Below are 18,745 nucleotides of genomic sequence, written 5' to 3'. Positions count from 1 at the left end.
TATCCAGGTCCCATCTCCTTAAATTCCCACCTTTTTGCAGTTTCTTCAGTTTAAATCTACAGTTCATAACCAATAGATTGTGGTCAGAGTCCACATCTGCCCCTGGAAATGTCTTACAATTTAAAACCTGGTTCCTAAATCTCTGTCTTACCATTATATAATCTATCTGAAACCTGTCAGTATCCCCAGTCTTCTTCCATGTATACAAGCTCCTTTTATGATTCTTGAACCAAGCGTTAGCTATGATTAAGTTATGCTCTGTGGAAAATTCTACCAGGCGGCTTCCTCTTTCATTTCTTCCCCCCAATCCATATTCACCTCCTACGTTTCTTTCTCTCCCTTTTCCTACTGCCGAATTCCAGTCACCCATGACTATTAAATTTTTGTCTCCCTTCACAATCTGAATAATTTCTTTTGTTTCATCATACTTTTGTTCAATTTATTCGTCATCTGCAGAGCTAGTTGGCATATAAACTTGTACTACTGTGGTAGGCGTGGACTTCGTGTCTATCTTGGCCACAATAATGCATTCACTATGCTGTTTGTAGTAGCTTACCCGCATTCCTACTTTTTTATTCATTATTAAACCTACTCCTGCATTACCCCTATTTGATTTTGTATTTATAACCCTGTATTCGCCTGACCAAAAGTCTTGCTCCTCCTGCCACCGAACTTCTCTAATTCCCACTATATCTAACTTTAACCTATCCATTTCCCTTTTTAAATTTTCTAACCTACCTGCCCGATTAGGGGATCTGACATTCCACACTCCGATCCGTAGAACGCCAGTTTTCTTTCTCCTGATAACGACGTCCTCGTGAGTAGTCCCCGCCCGGAGATCCGAATGGGGGACTATTTTACGCCCAGAATATTTTACCCAAGAGGATGCCATCATCATTTAACCATACAGTAAAGCTGCATGCCCTCAGGAAAAATTACACCTGTGGTTTCCCCTTTCTTTCAGCCGTTCGCAGTACCAGCACAGCAAGGCCGTTTTGGTTAGTGTTACAAGGCCAGATCAGTCAATCATCCAGACTGTTGACCCTGCAACTACTGAAAAGGCTGCTGCCCCTCTTCAGGAACCATGCATTTGTCTGGCCTCTCAACAGATACCCGTCCGTTGTGGTTGCATCTACGGTATGGCTATCTGTATCGCTGAGGCACGCAAGCCTCCCCACCGACGGCAAGGTCCATGGTTCATGGGGGGAGGCTTTTATCTTTCCAAATTTCTCATTGGTTTCCTTTACTGTTTGCTCAATATGCAGGTGGAGTAACATAAGGGATAAGCTACAGTTCTGTATCACTCCACTCTCAACCACTGCTTCACTTTCATATCCTTCCACTCCTGTAACTGCAGCCTGGTTTCAATACAAGTTGTGACAACCTTTTGTACTCTTTGTTTCATCTTTGCTTGATTCCGAATTGCAAAGCTGCAGTAGTGCAATCAACAGTGCCAAAAGCTTCCTCTACATATTCATAATGCCATAAAAATACACTTGCCTTTTTCGAACTTCACCTTATATGATAAATTGTGATATCAGTAACCCAAGTATGTTTCTACATTTTTTCAGAATGGAAACTGATCTACTCCAAGAATGGTTTCTAGCAATCATTCCATTCTTTTGTAAATAATTTGTGTCAGTATTTTGCAACTATGTCTGATTAACATGACAAAATGCCTTGTCCATCATAACATTAAGTTACATTAAAGTATGTCCTCTTTGGGAATGATAATCAATGAAACTGTTCAATTTATTATGTATGCCAAAGTCCACTATGAGTTACAGGTGATAATATGAATCAGATGCATGAAATCTGTGCTGAAGACGTTTGAAGAAATGTGTTGAAATTCGTAATCTCAACTTATTACTCCAGCTATAGAACATGCATATAAATCGGTCACTTAAGTATCATACTCAGTTTCACAACTTCAGTCAAATGGTTTAAGCACAGGCAAAATGTCTACTCTGTCATCTGCATCTGTAATAGACGTGCCACACAGCGGTCCACTTGCCAGTGTGTTACCCAGTCTACTATTGGTTAATGCAGTAGTATTTGGAAGTGTAGAAATAGTGACTACATTATCAGGACATTTTTCATGTTTTGATCTTTTTTTCAAAATATCACAGCAAAGAGCTTGGAATAGAAGAGATTTGTTTCACAGTATTGAAGATGTAGTAGTTATAGCTCTGAAAGTTTGAAGGAGGGGATATGAGCAGGTGTATTGCAGAGGGCAGCACACGAAGAGGATGGGAGACAAGAATAGGGAGGAGGAAACGGGGGGTGGAAACTGTTGGGAGGAGGGTGTGGGGACAGTACGTTGAGGTAGGTTGAGGCTGGGATAATTTAGGGAGTGGAGAATGTGTTGTAAGGCTAACTCCTATCAGTGCAGTTCAGAAAAGCTTCTGGTGTAGGGGAGGATCCAGATAGTTCAGGTAGCGAAGCTTTCATTGAAATCAAGCATGTTATGTTCAGCTGCAATGCGGTTGGTAGCCACAGCATATATTAAAAAAACAGTACAATGATAGCAACAGAGCTAGTATGACACAGTGAAGAGGTATGATGAGCGTGTAACGACTGGAATAGGACGTGCTGGGTGGGTGGATTAGTGAGATGAGATGTTGTACCTGGGTCTTCCACAGGGATTTGACCCCTGTGGCAAGGGGCTGGGACTTGGAGTGGCATAGGGATGGACTAGGATGTTGGGTGGGTTGAAAGACCACCACCTTAGTAGGGGTGAGAAGCATCTTGGGTAGGATGTCCCTCATTTCAAGGCATGATGATACATAATCAAAGCCCTGATGAATGATGTTGTTCTGTTTTTCCAGTCTGAGGTGGTATTGGGTGACAAATGGGGCACTCCCTTGTAACTACTTCTTGGGGGTGGCAGGTAATTGGAGACACAGGCACAGGAGATCTATTTCTGGACTAGGTCTGGAGGATAGTGCCTGACTGTGAAGGCCTCTTTGAGACCCTCAGTATATGGGGCAAGGGAGTTGTTGTCACTGCAGATATGCAATCCCTGGGGGATTTTTTTGGTTTGGAAGAGATGACAGCTGTCTAAATACAGATACTGTCATTGATTGGCAAGTTTAATGTGCACAAAAGTCTGGTTAGAGCCATCGGAGAGGCAGAGGTCAACATCCAGGAAGGTGGCATGCTGGATTGAGGAGGGCCAGGTGAAGTGGGTGGAAGAGAAGGTGTTGAGGTTGTGAAGGAATGAAGACAAGAGTGTCTTGGCCCTGAGTCTAGTTCATGAATATATCATCAATGAACCTGAACCAGACAAGGGGTTTGGTATTTTGGGAGGCAAGGGAGGTCTCCTTTAGATATCCTATAAACAGGGTGACATAGGGTTCCATTCAGGTGCCCATGGCCATGCCGAAGATTTGTTTGTATACCTGTGAGCTGTGAGTTAGAATAGAGTGAGTAAGGTGTATGAGGAATGAGGTAGTGGGTTTAGAGTTGGAAGGATGTTGAGAAATAGTATTCAATAGTGATGAGGCCATGGTCATGGGGATGTTGGTGTCAAGGGTATTAGCATCAACAGTGACGATTAGGGATCCAGGGTTGGGAATGGTGGAGAGAGGCCTCACCATCCTTCTCCTCAGATCACCAACCTTTTAGTGGAATAAAGAACAACCATGCACAACCTCAAAACAAATGCTGACCTAATCATCCTACCTGCAGACAAAGGTTCCAGCACTGTTGTTATGAATTGCAGTGACTACCTGGTGGAAGGCATCTGCCAGTTATGCACCTCCTCCACCTACAAACTCTCCCAGAGTGATACCACCTCCGAAGTCCAACATAATATCCAATGCCTACTTAAAGCCTCAGGCCATTCCCAGAACCTCTGCGCTGAATCCATTTCCCTCCTCACACCTACCGAGTGAGGTGGCGCAGTGGTTAGCACACTGGACTCGCATTCAGGAGGACGACGGTTCAATCCCGTGTCCGACCATCCTGATTTAGGTTTTCCGTGATTTCCCTAAATCGCTCCAGGCAAATGCTGGGATGGTTCCTTTGAAAGGGCACGGCCGACTTCCTTCCCCGTCCTTCCATAATCTGATGAGACCGATGACGTCGCTGTTTGGTCTCTTCCCCCAAACAACCCAACCCAACCCAAACTCCTCACACCTATGAGACCTTGTGCACCCTCCTTCCGCATACTCCCCAAAATCCACAAACCTAACAATCCTGGACACCCCATCATAGCTGGTTGTTGTGCCCCCACTTAAAGAATTTCGACCCTCATTGACCTACACTTCCAACCAGCTACCTGTGATCTAGCCTCCCACATAAGAGACCAACTACTTCCTTAATCGATGCTGCACCATTCCTGTCCATTTACATCCTCGATCCCTACTCATCACTGTTGATGCCCCCCCCCCCCCCCCCCCTCTGCGGGTCCGGGGTAAGAATAGGCCCGAGGTATTCCTGCCTGTCGTAAGAGGCGACTAAAAGGAGTTTCAACCATTTCGGCCTTCTATGTGATGGTCCCCCTTGGGGTTTGACCTCCATTTTTCAAAATTCTACAGAAGTAAGAGCCTTTTGGGGGAAGGACACCTTACATGGTGTACCACTGGTCCTAAGTGCACTAAGACCTTGGCACTCAGCATTGCACCGGCATTGTAACCATACCCACTATTCCTCAAATTGGGCCTAAACGCCTGATGGGTTGTCCAAGTTACGCCCATAGTGCATCTCCATCTGCACCAGCGATCATGATGGACTTTCCATGGCACCAGAAATCCAGCACGGTAGCCAGCCCGTTGTGGTGGGGTCGTCATGTACCCTCTAGGTTGTAACCCCCTGACAACACAGGGATCGTACTGCCGATACCTGAGCTGCATCCTCCCCACGTTGGCCAAGGAGTAGATGCCCGTCTCCTTGGGGCATCAGGACTCCCGGCAATGGTCATCCTGCCAGGTGGCCCTTGCTGCGGCTGGGTGGCGCCCGTGGGGAGAGCCCCTGGTCGGAGTGGGTGGTATCGGGGCGGACGTTTCGCAGATGAAATGTCAACACGTATCAGGTCGCTCTGCGGCCGAGTCTTCAAAAGAAAAGGTACCGTTTCTAGTTCTGGTTCTCCTGCCCTTCCCCCCTTGGCCACTCCATGGGAGGAGGGACAGGCCCGCCGGCTTGGGGCGAAGTACTTCCCCCGCTATTTGGTCTGTTCTCGAACCGATGGGGGGACGTTCGCCACCTCCAAGCCCATGTTCTTTGTTCAGCACATTGAGGACGTCTTCGGGGAAATCGAGGCTCTCAGCAAGATGCGATCAGGGTCCGTTCTTATCAAGACCACCTCTGCCACACAGTCAGCGGCACTCCAGGCGTGCGACCGCCTAGGGGACATTTCAGTGTCCATTGTCCTGCATCTGGCACTAAATCGGACGCAGGGGGTTATTTTTCATCGTGACCTCCTGCTACAATCTGATGAGGAGCTCAGAGCCAACCTGGAGCGCCGCGGCGTGCATTTCGTCCGGCGAGTCCAGCGCGGCCCCAAAGACCGTCGCATCGACACCGGGGCCTTTATCCTCGCCTTCGAGGGGGACGTTCTCCCGGAGAAGGTAAAGGTGATGTGCTACCGGTGCGACGTGCGACCTTACGTCCCGCCTCCTATGCGCTGTTTTAGGTGTTTGCGCTTTGGGCACATGTCGTCCCGGTGTGAGGCTGAGCCCCTTTGTGGTGATTGTGGACGTCCTCTTCGTGAGGAACATACTTGCACCCCACTACCTCGGTGCATTAATTGTCCTGGCGTCCACTCGCCTAGATCCTCAGACTGCCCCGCCTATCAGAAGGAGAAGAAGATACAAGAAATCAAAACTTTGGATCGGCTCTCTTATTCTGAGGCCAGGAAGAAGTATGACCGCCTTCATCCCATGTCACTGACCACTTCGTTTGCCTCAGTTGTGTCCACTCCTTCCGCAGTATCCTCACCCCTATCCTGTCCCCCCTCCGCCTCCTCTGCCCATCAGGGGGCTCTGCCTCCGCCTCCCAAATCCCTCCCTTCCAAATCCTCCTCCCCCGTGGCCCCCACCCCCTCTACCCCAGGGGCCACCCTTCCTCCTCCTCCTCCTCCTCCCCCCACGCCACCTGAGAAGCGATCCTCTTCTCAGGCGTCCAGTGGGGAAACGTTCCGGACCCCAGCTTCCGAGGTCCGACGTTCCAAAACGGACCCCGCACGTGAGGACCTTCTTCGGGTCCAGCCCACCATCCCTGTGCCTCCTCGGCCTTCCAAGAAGGCCTCCAAGAAGAAGTCTCTATCCCCCTCTCCACCCCGGTGCGTTTCGTCTGATGCTTCATCGCTGAGTCGCTGCTCCCGGCCGTCCTCAGTTTCGCCGGGACGCTCTGCTGCCAGGCGCTCCGCCGGCCTTTCGTCGGCAAATGATGCGGCCCCTCCTACACAATCAGGGACAGCGGCCGCAGCTGGCGACGAGTCGATGGAACCGGATCCGCCTCCCGTCGGTTGTAGCGTTGTTCCCTCGCAATCTGGCCCTCCGCGGCCATCGAGGTGACCAGCTCTTCCCCGTCTCGTTCCCCCAACTTTTTGACTAGCAATGGCGTTGTTTCATTGGAACATAAGAGGTATTCGATCTAATCGGGAGGAATTACAACTGCTCCTCCGCCTGCACTGTCCGCTCGTCCTTGGTCTCCAGGAAACCAAGTTGCGCCCGACTGACCGTATTGCCTTTTCCCACTATACCTAGGAGCGGTATGACCTCACCCCTGTGGACAGTATCCCAGCTCATGGTGGGGTCATGTTGCTCGTTCGGTACGATGTCTATTACCATCCCATCCCATTGACCACCCCACTCCAAGCAATAGCTATCCGCATTACTCTTTCTGCTTTTACTTTTTCAGTTTGTACCATCTACACTCCACCGTCATCTGCTGTTAGTCGGGCTGACATGATGCACCTGATCGTTCAGTTTCCCCCGCCGTTCTTATTGTTTGGCGACTTCAATGCCCATCATCCCCTTTGGGGCTCTCCTGCATCCTGTCAAAGAGGCTCACTCTTGGCGGATGTCTTCAACCATCTCAATCTTGTCTGCCTCAATACTAGCGCCCCGACTTTCCTCTCGGACTCTACTCATACCTACTCCCACTTGGACCTCTCGATCTGTTCTACAACTCTTGCCCGTCGGTTCGAGTGGTATGTCCTTTCTGACACCTATTCGAGCGACCACTTCCCCTGTGTCGTTCATCTCCTGCACCACACCCCATCCCCACGTCCTTCGAGCTGGAACATACCGAAAGCTGACTGGGGACTTTACTCCTCCCTGGCGACCTTTCCGGACCACGATTTTCCCAGTTGTGACAGTCAGGTCGAATACCTCACGGCTGTTATTATCAATGCTGCCGAACGTTCCATACCTCGTACTACTTCTTCTTCACGTCGCGTTTCCGTCCCCTGGTGGAACGAGGCTTGTAGGGACGCTATCCGTGCTCGACGACGTGCTTTACGCACCTTTCGCCGCCATCATACGTTGGCGAATTGTATTGAATACAAACGACTCCGAGCGCAATGCCGTAGAGTCATCAAAGACAGCAAAAAAGCTTGTTGGGCCTCTTCCACGAGCTCCTTTACCAGTTTTACTCCCTCTTCCGTCGTTTGGGGTAGCCTGCGCCGGCTGTCGGGCATTAAGGCCCACTCCTCGGTACCTGGCCTGACCTCAGGTAATGAGGTCCTTGTTGATTCTGTGGCTGTCTCCAACGCCTTTGGCCACTTTTTCGCGGAGGTTTCAAGCTCCGCCCATTACCATCCTGCCTTCCTTCCCAGGAAAGAGGCAGACGAGGCTCGGCGACCTTCCTTCCACTCGCTGAATCTGGAAACTTACAATGCCCCCTTTACTATGCGGGAACTCGAACGTGCGCTTGCACTGTCCCGGTCCTCTGCTCCGGGGCCAGATGCCATTCACGTTCAGATGCTGGCACACCTTTCTCCGGCGGGCAAAAGCTTCCTTCTTCGTACCTACAATCGCGTCTGGACCGAAGGTCAAGTCCCCATGCGTTGGCGTGACGCCGTTGTTGTTCCTATACCCAAACCCGGGAAGGATAGACACCTTCCTTCTAGTTACCGCCCCATTTCTCTTACAAGCTGTGTCTGTAAGGTGATGGAGCGCATGGTTAATGCTCGGTTAGTTTGGATTCTTGAATCTCGACGACTACTTACTAATGTCCAATGCAGCTTTCGTCGCCGCCGCTCCGCTGTTGACCACCTTGTGACCTTGTCGACATTCATCATGAACAACTTTTTGCGAAGGCGCCAAACGGTAGCCGTGTTCTTCGACTTGGAGAAGGCTTATGATACCTGTTGGAGAGGAGGTATCCTCCGCACTATGCACAAGTGGGGCCTACGCGGTGGTCTGCCCCTTTTTATTGATTCCTTTTTAACGGATCGAAAGTTTAGGGTACGTGTGGGTTCCGTATTGTCTGACGTCTTCCTCCAGGAGAACGGAGTGCCTCAGGGCTCCGTCTTGAGCGTAGCCCTTTTTGCCATCGCGATCAATCCAATTATGGATTGCATTCCACCTAATGTCTCAGGCTCTCTCTTTGTCGATGACTTCGCGATCTACTGCAGTGCCCAGAGAACATGCCTCCTGGAGCGCTGCCTTCAGCGTTGTCTAGGCAGCCTCTACTCATGGAGCGTGGCAAATGGCTTCCGGTTCTCTGAAGAGAAGACGGTTTGTATCAACTTTTGGCGATATAAAGCGTTCCTTCCGCCATCCTTACATCTCGGTCCCGTTGTTCTCCCATTCGTGGACACAACTAAGTTTCTAGGGCTCACGTTGGACAGGAAACTGTGTTGGTCTCCACATGTCTCTTATTTGGCGGCCCGTTGTACACGTTCCCTTAATGTCCTCAGAGTTCTTAGCGGTTCATCTTGGGGAGCGGATCGCACTGTCCTGCTTCACTTGTATCGGTCCATAGTCCGATCGAAGCTGGATTATGGGAGCTTCGTCTACTCGTCCGCTCGGCCATCCCTCTTACGCCGGCTCAACTCCATCCACCATCGGGGGATACGTCTTGCGACCGGAGCCTTCTACACTAGTCCTGTCGAGAGTCTTTATGCTGAAGCTGCCGAGTTACCATTGACCTACCGGCGCGACATACTGCTGTGTCGGTATGCCTGCCGGCTGTTGTCTATGCCCGAACACCCCTCTTACAAGTCCTTCTTCGCCAATTCTCTCGACTGTCAGTACGGGTTGTATGTGTCTGCCCTGCTGCCCCCCGGAGTCCGCTTCCGTCGCCTGCTTTGACAATTGGATTTTGCCCTCCCTACCACCTTCAGAGAGGGTGAGAGCCCGACACCACCTTGGCTCCAGGCTCCGGTTCGTATTTATCTCGACCTCAGCTCACTCCCGAAGGAGGGTACTCCGGCTGCAGTGTATTGTTCACGGTTTGTCGAACTTCGTGCTCGACTTGCCGGTCACACCTTTATTTACACCGATGGCTCCAAAACTGACGATGGTGTCGGCTGTGCCTTTGTCGTCGGGGCCGCCACCTTTAAATACCGGCTCCTTGACCAATGTTCCAGCTTTACGGCCGAGCTTTTTGCTCTCCATCAGGCCGTTCAGTATGCCCGCCGCCACCGCCATTCATCGTATGTACTCTGCACTGACTCACTCAGTGCTCTTCAGAGCCTTGGGGCTCCCTATCCGGTCCATCCCTTGATTCAACGGATACAGCAGTCCCTCCATTCTTTCGCTGATAATGGCGGTTCTGTCAGCTTTCTGTGGGTTCCCGGACATGTAGGAGTGCCTGGGAATGAGGCTGCGGATGCTGCAGCCAAGGCTGCAGTCCTCCAGTCTCGGCCAGCCTCCCATTGTGTCCCGTCATCTGACGTTTGTGGGGATGTATGTAAGAGGCTTGTGTCCTTGTGGTGGGATGCTTGGTCATCCCTCCAAGGAAACAAGCTCCGGGCAGTAAAACCGCTCCCAACTGCTTGGACAACTTCCTCGCGACCATCTCGGCGCGAGGAGGTCCTTCTGACCAGGTTGCGGATTGGGCATTGCCGGTTTAGCCACCGCTACCTGCTCTCCGGTGACCCATCCCCGCAGTGCCCTTGTGGTCAGGCATTAACGGTGCGCCATGTTTTATTGTCGTGTCCCCGTTTTAGTCAATTTCGTGTTGTCCTGTCCCTGCCATCTACCTTACCGGATGTTTTAGCTGATGACGCTCGAGCAGCTGCTCGTATTCTGCGTTTTATAACTTTAACTGGCTTGACCAAAGACATTTAACCTTTTTACTTATTTAATCTGCATCTTTGTCAGGTCCTTCTGGTGTCCCCCCATCCCCTTGAGTTTCAGCAGATTCCATGTGCTCTAACACCAGTGACTGGGCGCTAGTGACCTCAGCAGTTGAGCGCCCTTAAACCCTACCAAAAAAAAAAAACTGTTGATGCCACTTTCTTATACGCCAGCATACCTCGTGCCCATCATCTTAGTGGTATTGAGCACTACCTTTTTTAATGTCCTTCAGACTCCAAACCCAGTACTCCATTCCTCATACACCCTAGTAACTTTATCTTGGCCCACAATTATTTCTCCTTTGAAGGGAAGGTATAGAAACAGATATCCTATCTTCATACCTTCACAGCTTCAATCACCTCTCTCCCATTGGCTTCACTTGGTCCTTGTCAACCCTGTGTACCGCCTACCTCGACCAACTCTTCCCTGATGGCTCCATCCATGCCTCTGTCCACATGAAACTGACCAACCAACAACAATACCAGCATTTCAACAGCTGTAATTCCTTCCACGCCAAAAAATCCCTTGCATACAGCCCGGCCACCCAGGTACGACAGATCTGCAGTGACAAGAACCCCACTTGCCCCATATGCTGATGGTCTCAGCAAGCCCTTCACAGACAAGGACTAACCCTCAGACCTAGTCCTCAAACAGATTTCCCGCAATGAAAGGAGTTGCCCCTTTGCCACCCTCTACTATGCAAACTAGAACAACTGAACCACATCCTCTGTCAGGGCTTTGATTACCTATTGTCATGTCTGAAATTAGGGACATCCTACACGAGATCCTTCGCACTACTTCTAAAGTGGTTCAACTGACTCAGTATGCACATATATAACCTGATGCCACTGAATACAGTATGCACATATATAACCTGATGCCACTGAATACAGTCCTTGAGGGTGTCACATTTTTTCCTGCCATTGAAACTGACATAAACTACAGTATACTGCATGGTGGAGGCTACTTCGTACCAGTGTTAGTAAATTTGTCATATTCCATTTGTTTATTGATTGAGAGAAAAGTTATTATTCTTCCTCCTCTTCTCTTCCCTTGCCTTCACCTCATATCTTCACAGCGTCTGCATTTTAATCTCAATTTGACAGTGTTAGTGATATAAGGTGGCTGGATGCCCTTCCCTGGTGCCCCATCCGTGTTATCCATGTGAAACCAAGAACTTGTTTTTGCAAGTCTTGTAACTGATTCAGGCCATTGGTACTAGTACAGTATTCATATAGTCAAATGTAGGAAACTGCCTAAAAGCCACATCCAGGCTGGCCTACACACCAGCCCTCGTCATCTGTCCACCAGGCAGATGTGATTCCAGATTGACATGCCTTCCCAAATCCCGTGCTAATACGCTTCCTGAGCTCTCGTATTTTATTCTTGTTACCTCTACATTAGATACACAATGATGGCAGCAGAATTGACACACGGTCTTCTAAAATACCAGTTCTCTAAATTTGCCCTACATATTTGTATAAGAATAATGTCATCTTTTTTCCAAAAACTTCCATTTATGTTTTCCGAGCCTCTATTCTTAAGCTTTCATATGGGCTACACAAACTTACTTTGATCCTAGCAGTGTGTTTCTCAGTTCATTTGATATTTTCTTTTCTGCCCATATAGTGCCCTAGGATTAGTTGCAGTAGCATCTTACATGTGACTTATTTTATAGATGTACCATACTTTCCCAGAAAGCTTTCAATAAATTTAACTTTTCCATTCAACTTGCCTACTGCTGATTTTGTGTGATCATCCCATGCCATATCATTTCTAACTATTACTGCTAAATACTTACACGGTTTGACTTACCCCAGTTGTTCACCACTAATTTTATAATTAAATACTATCAGGTCCTTTCTCTTGGTTACAGACGTTCTTGCATTTATCCACGTGTAAAGAGAGGTGCTATGTAATACACCACAGATATTTTGCCCAACTATTTCTGGTATTCTGTACAATTGTCCAGTGATAATGCTTTTTTGTACACAGCTGCAATGGCAGCGAACATTATAATGGTGCTGCTGAATGTATCTAATAAGTTCTTTATTTGTGTTAAGCACATTGGAAGTCACATATCACTTCCTTGAGGCTTGCTTGATGTTACTTTCATCTATGTAGAATATTTGCTGCCCATTAAAACATACTTAGTTCTTTCTTTAAAAGATCATTAAGTCTGTTATGTATCTGTGAAGGTACTCCATATAATCAAATCTTGGTTAGTAGTTGACGACACCTAATAGTTCTCAAAAAGTCGGATGGTAAGTATTTTATGTCAAACAGAATGACTTATCTCGGCACAGGCACCAACATTTAACAAGCAGTACAGCCGTAACAAAAGCAGCCTAAGCATGGGATGCAAGGAGCTTGTCTGTAGCAGCGAAAGCGTTAAAGATGGAGTTAAATATTTTGGTTATCTATCTCCTGTTTCCAGTTTCTATACAAGACTCATCCGTGAGAGGTTGGATGAAAGGTGTGCAATAGTTCATTGACCAGAATTTCCAAGAATTTTCTAATAATTTTTCACCAGGATCTGACTCTGGAAACCATAGTGAGCTTCGTGCAAGGCCATTTTGTGGCTGAAAGAGTTGTCTTTATTTTCTGTGTCCATGATCTCACAATGGGCACAATCCCTGCTCATATCTGCTATTGATTGGAGATCTTAAAATAACAAAATGACGTAAAAAAGAAAACTAGTTGTTCTTTACTGCCAGAAAGAAAGGGGGGTGGGCACTTAATTTAGTGCAGTGCACAAACTTTTTAAGTTATAGCTGCTAAAAATGTGCTACTACACATCCTGGGAGCTCTGTATTGAGACATCATTTCTTAGAGCACTTTCTTCCTTTAGAGACCACTAATCTACTTCATTAAAGTACTCCCATACATATCAGTGCTAACAGTATACAAGATGGTATAAAAAAAGTTGCTTTCTTTGAATGAGCAGCATATTCATTACTCTTCGTAAACTGGGTACTAATTTTGCAGTTTCATTTTGTTGTTTTTATTTGATAAGATGTGTAGGCATTAAGTCAATGTTTAACACATATACTTCAAAAGGTTCAGTGAACATGGGAATTCTCTTTTTCAGGTTTGTCCATTTACCCTTCTTCACTAGAGTAGTAACTGGATGTTTTGTTAGGATAGGAATTGGAAATAATAATGGCAAACCAGTGTACAGAGTGAGTATTCAACACATTAATTATTAACTTATGTAAGCATAAGATCTGTACGAAGGTTCATTGTAAATAGATCTTTCTTCAGTCAGTTTTGGACTTTGCATTGCACTCAATGACAACAAAGCTTATTGTTTTTATACACCTTTTGATAATTTCCAATGTCCATTGCAATTGGTATACATGTGCAAAACTGTCATGGTGTGAGAGATATTGATTCTGTGCACAGCATTGACAGCACCAGCAATGATCAAGCGTGTCACTGTCATGGTGCCAGATGTCCATTTTGTTTGCAGTATTTGCAACAATGACAAAGATTTAATAAAAAATGACAGTAATTTAGCATACCTTACTCCTGATCCAGATCTTCATCGACAATTCCATGATTCGTGCGTGCAGATTTTGCTGTATCCAGGACACACTTTAGCTGTATATTTCACCAAATTTGACGCATCTCCCCATGACAACTGATGCAGTTTCTAAAATTGTGATTCGGCACTAAATGAAGTCTAAACTGCTTTCCGTGGTACACAGTCTTAGAAATAACTTCCACGAGGTAATAGTAGTGCAGCTTGACACTGCATCAGCTTCACTCAGCACCAGAACACTGCTGGCATTGGATGATGTTGCATTGTCAGCAGCGCTGCAAACAAAATGGATATCTCACGCCATGACAGTCACATCAAAGATTATTATAAGCTTGTACCAGTTGCTGTAGAACTGCTTTTTTTTTTTCTCCACATTATAATTGAAGTGAGTAATATAATTACATGCACTAAATTTACAGCACAGAAATGACAGCAGTGTGAAATAATGATAATAACTTACGGAGTCTCAAACGAAGGCATTATGTTCCGGTTAAGTGAAGATAAAGTAAGCAAAAAAAGTATTTTAGGAAAATTAATAAGATGATACAGGCAATAATAAGTTAATCATAACTCCATTTCAAAAGTAGTGACTTGGTTACTGCTTCAAATAATACGCTCAGTCTTCAGTACCTAACATTTCACATTGCTGTTAACAGTATGTTTGTGTATATTAGACAGTCATTGTACGCACTGGTAACTGTAATTTGTATGTCTTAACTTTTTGGTGTTATAGCTGGACCTAATCATAGATATTAGCTTATCAGCAGTGGACTAATTCACCAAATGCCATCTGTCTATAGAGAATTCTGCGATAATTCTCCAAGCAGACTACACATTATTTATTCAAGCTGCAAAACTTTTTAAAGTTAATGATATGTTTTTGGGAGGAAATTCCTTGAAGGATAAGAGATTTTTTTCTGTAGATATACTCATTTTAAGAAACAAAACATCTGAAACAATTTCCTTGTGCATCACTACCATGTAAGAGTATAGATGGCCACCGCAGAATTTTGATTTTCTTGGCAACCTATTGAAGTAATGTGAAGTTGGCAGATTTGCTTTCCAGTCTTGAAGCTATTTTCCAGCCTGGACGACAGTTACCAGCTTTCTACCATGGAATATCATCTCATCCTCTCATTATGAGATCAGCTTTCCGTGACTTCCATCACATTGTGAAACACACTTTTTAACCCTCTTAAGATGCTGCCCAGGTAAATTCAAAACTGTAATCCTTGTCTACCTATGATATTCTAATTACCTTTCCTGTGGCATCGCATTTCGATTGCTTCCAACTTTTTTCAGGTAACTGTTCTTTACTGTCCAGGATTCCATCACAAACAGTAGAAAGGAAAGCACCTCATATTGAAATAGATGATGTCACAAAATATTTAAATCTATCAAACATGAATGATCATTCGAAAAATGCCTGAACTAATTATGTCCATGCTCTGGTCTCGGTTGTCTGAGTCCTTGTTTGCTCATTATCAAGAGTGAATATTCAGGACTGGGTATTGTATACAGAGCACAAATGTCAAGCAGGTATGGAATCAACTTTTGATGCATTCCAATGAACCATTAAAATGTAAGGGAGTAATATGTCTTTGGAATACAACAGCATTGTCCGACACTGAGAAATCACTAGTTTTCAGTTCATATTATGTATGTAAAGGTACATCAAACACTACACAGCCAAACCTTCAACAGTTTTGTAATGATGAACTTCTTGCCCAGTTTATTTTTGCTTTGGTTCAAATATCTTTTTCTTTAACAGTTGTTTCTGTAAGTTAGAGTAGATGTTTCCCTGCACTAGAATATCCCATCTACTTGTAACAGCAGCTGCTCAGGCAGAACTTGGCGCCAGAAGAAATAGCTGAAGATTTTGAAGCTTGGGATTTAGGAATATGGGGAAGTAAGTACAAGAGTAAGAAGAATATGAAAATTCAGTAGAGAAAATAATTGAGTTACTGAACACGAGCCAGAAGTAACCTAGCAGAACACCTTTCTCTTGGAAAAAGCCTCTTGATAGGCTTCAAAAAATTTGTTGAGCGGAGATATTTATATCAGATGCGAAGAAATAAAGAGTGCAACAGTGGTAATAAAAGGGTAAGACAAATTGGGGGAAAGAAACACAAAATAACAAAAATACACACTTTAAATCCCAGTTCTCATCATACACACACATTCTATGGTAGCTTCTGATATTCCATAAATATTTCTGCGTTTAATTCAGTCTGCCATATGTTGTTGTTGTTTCAATGTGAAACTGATTTTTTTTAAATTCAAATAATGTCGTTACGGTGAGTTTTGCATGAATTGAGAGAGATAGTTATAACTGAAGCTTACAATCAGTCCACAAAGTGTTCCAGGCTCAGTTCTAAGAGAACTATCTGTAGATATGATTTCTTTATTAGAAATGGACCTATCGTAGGCATTATTTTGTTTGCAGAAGGTACTTACTTTATATAAAAGTGCAGAATTCATTTCGACAGCAGTGCAGTAAGTGAGCACTAAATTTTGAATTTTTAATCGAAGATTCTATTGCCAAAACTTTTAAGTCTGTCTTCCTATCTGGTATTCTCTGAGGTAGTACGTTCTTATGCTGTATTTCAGTTTCATTTTGTTTCTGTCACCCCCTCCCCCTTTGTTTTTGAACAGATAACCATCAGCTCCAAAAGTTTAGTTTCTATTTTCAGCTGTCATCCTGTCCACTGAATTATACTTCCTGCATTTGATAATAATAGATAAGCATGCATATTGTGATGTTAATGCATTTAATGTGTGTTAAAAGTTTTATTTAATGTGTCAATTTTCATTAAGTCGGCTTATCTGATTTCAGGTTTGTGAAGTTAGTGGTGTATGCGAAACCGGGAAAGTATACCAGCTGGGTAACACGCGTACCAACAAGGGCCTTAAGTTAAGGTGAGTATTAATATGTCATGCTAACTGTTTTTTAAAGATATCATCCATTGCCTGTCTATAAGATTTGTCTCGATTTGCAGATGAGGTACAATGTAAATCCTGCAGAGAATGAACAGTAGTGAACTAAGTCATAAAGTAGAAAGTGCAGACTGTATTACGGGGAATGAAACAAAGATGCTTGAAGTCTAGATCAAAAGAGTGAGATTCAGGCACTTTGTGATTTGAGAAGCTCTTCCATTTGACAGAACTGTGTTCAAAGCCTTATTCAGTTATCTTAATTGAGCACTTAGGTAGTTTTCCCAGGCTAAGAGCCAAAAAAGTAAAGCCACAGTTAATTCATTCCAACACCTTTATTCAGTCAGGCAAGAACTACTGTTAGTTCACATTTTTTACAGTAGGACTGCTGTTAGGGAAGTATGCTGGCAGAAGTAGTTTCTTTTCCCATTCCCACTTTCTTAAGCTGCTATAAAGAGAAAAATGAAATGGAGTACACTATTTGTATACGTTTCATTGACGTTTTCATGAGCAATATTGGGCTGAAGAATATTGTTGCTTCAGTACTAATGAAGTTATAAACTCGGTGTTCGATTTGTAAAAAATTGACTTTCCGGTACTGTGTCTTCCGGGGAGGAGTGGAAGGGGTTTGAAATCTAGACTTCATTGAAATATAGGCTTCGTAAAATGTTATTTTAAAGATTTTCTGAGCATTTTTAAAGTGTGACTACAACATTTGTACCAATAAAAAGTAAAGTTCTAACGTACCACATCTCAAAATCTGCGGTTATGATTAATTTTTGTCAGAGGTTCTGATGTGGGGTACTGGTGCGTAGCATCAAATCAGGCTCTGGCTAAACTGTTTACAAGACGAAAGAAGAAAAGGTTTCCCACAACATTAGTTGTCCCTCAGCACAAAAGCCACTGCAATGTGTATGTGACTCTGTATAATCAAATCAATTCACTGATAATATTGTGTCAACCTCATGACTCCACAACATTGAGGGCACACAATTAAGGTTATAGAACAACTCGAGGCCACCAATGCAGCCTTTAGCACAGAAACCAGTAACTTGGTCCCCTTCACATGGAATAAATTGCGGTAACTCCTCAGAAAATGAAATTAGGATAAGTGCCTAGGTTCAATGGCATTCATACCGAATTTCTTGTACGTTTTGGTAACTATACAAGAAAGTGGCTTGCCACGTTTTTCACCAATACATTGCAGACAGTCAGTATTCTCCATGAGCTCAAGAGAGCTAAGATCATTGCCATCTTAAAACCAGGGAAAATAAATGATTCCCTGTAAAACATATTATGAAAAGAATAGTTGCTACTCGCCATATAGCAGAAATGCTGAGTCACGGATATGCACAACAAAAAGACAGTCTTTTCGTTGTGCCTATCCGTGACTCAGCTTCTCCGCCATATGGTGAGTAGCAACTATCCTTTTTGTACTATTGTTACATTCCATCCTGGATTTTCCATTGTTTGATTCCCTGTAAGACTATATACCATGCTCAGCATGATTAAAAAACATGTGGGAAGATTATTTTATAACATAATCAGGCATGATATGCTTAAATGTATCCCAACTGGCCAGGCAGGGCTTTGTCCTCATCAAAGCTTCTCGGGTCAAGTTCTCTCATAAACGACGGTTCATGCAGGTAGAAGTAGGCTACAGGAAATAAAAAAAAATTGAAAACCTCAGCTGTATCCTTACAGTTGCATATGACACAGTTTGGATACTGGTCATGGTACTGAAATTCATGACAGGGGTCCCGTACAAAATTACCAGCAACCTGGCACACTTCTAATAGACTCTTTCAAATGATCATTTGTAACAGAATGAGCCCTCAGTTGAAGCTGAACAATGGTCTTGCCATCTGTTCTGGCTCTCCTGTTATTGAGGTTTTTATGTTGTTGTGGTCTTCAGTCCGGAGACTGGTTTGATGCAGCTCTCCAATGCTACTCTATCCTGTGCAAGCTTCTTTGTCTCCCAGTACGTACTGCAGCCCACATCCTTCTGAATCTG

The 18,745-nt window shown here is 45.0% G+C and overlaps 1 protein-coding gene across 1 annotated transcript in view; it reads left to right on the top strand.

Moving 5' to 3' along the window:
* Positions 1-18,745, top strand: part of LOC124591253 (RNA polymerase-associated protein RTF1 homolog) — a 142,171-nt gene that overhangs the window by 45,977 nt on the left and 77,449 nt on the right. The window contains exons 7-8 of the mRNA XM_047131720.1: positions 13,345-13,435; positions 16,634-16,716. Coding sequence (XP_046987676.1) covers positions 13,345-13,435; positions 16,634-16,716 — 174 coding nt within the window. The remainder of the gene's footprint in view (positions 1-13,344; positions 13,436-16,633; positions 16,717-18,745) is intronic.

Source organism: Schistocerca americana, chromosome 2 (assembly GCF_021461395.2).
Source record: "Schistocerca americana isolate TAMUIC-IGC-003095 chromosome 2, iqSchAmer2.1, whole genome shotgun sequence".
Taxonomy (NCBI): domain Eukaryota; kingdom Metazoa; phylum Arthropoda; class Insecta; order Orthoptera; family Acrididae; genus Schistocerca; species Schistocerca americana.
Note: the sequence above shows the minus strand (reverse complement) of the source record. Positions and strands in the feature narration are given on the sequence as shown.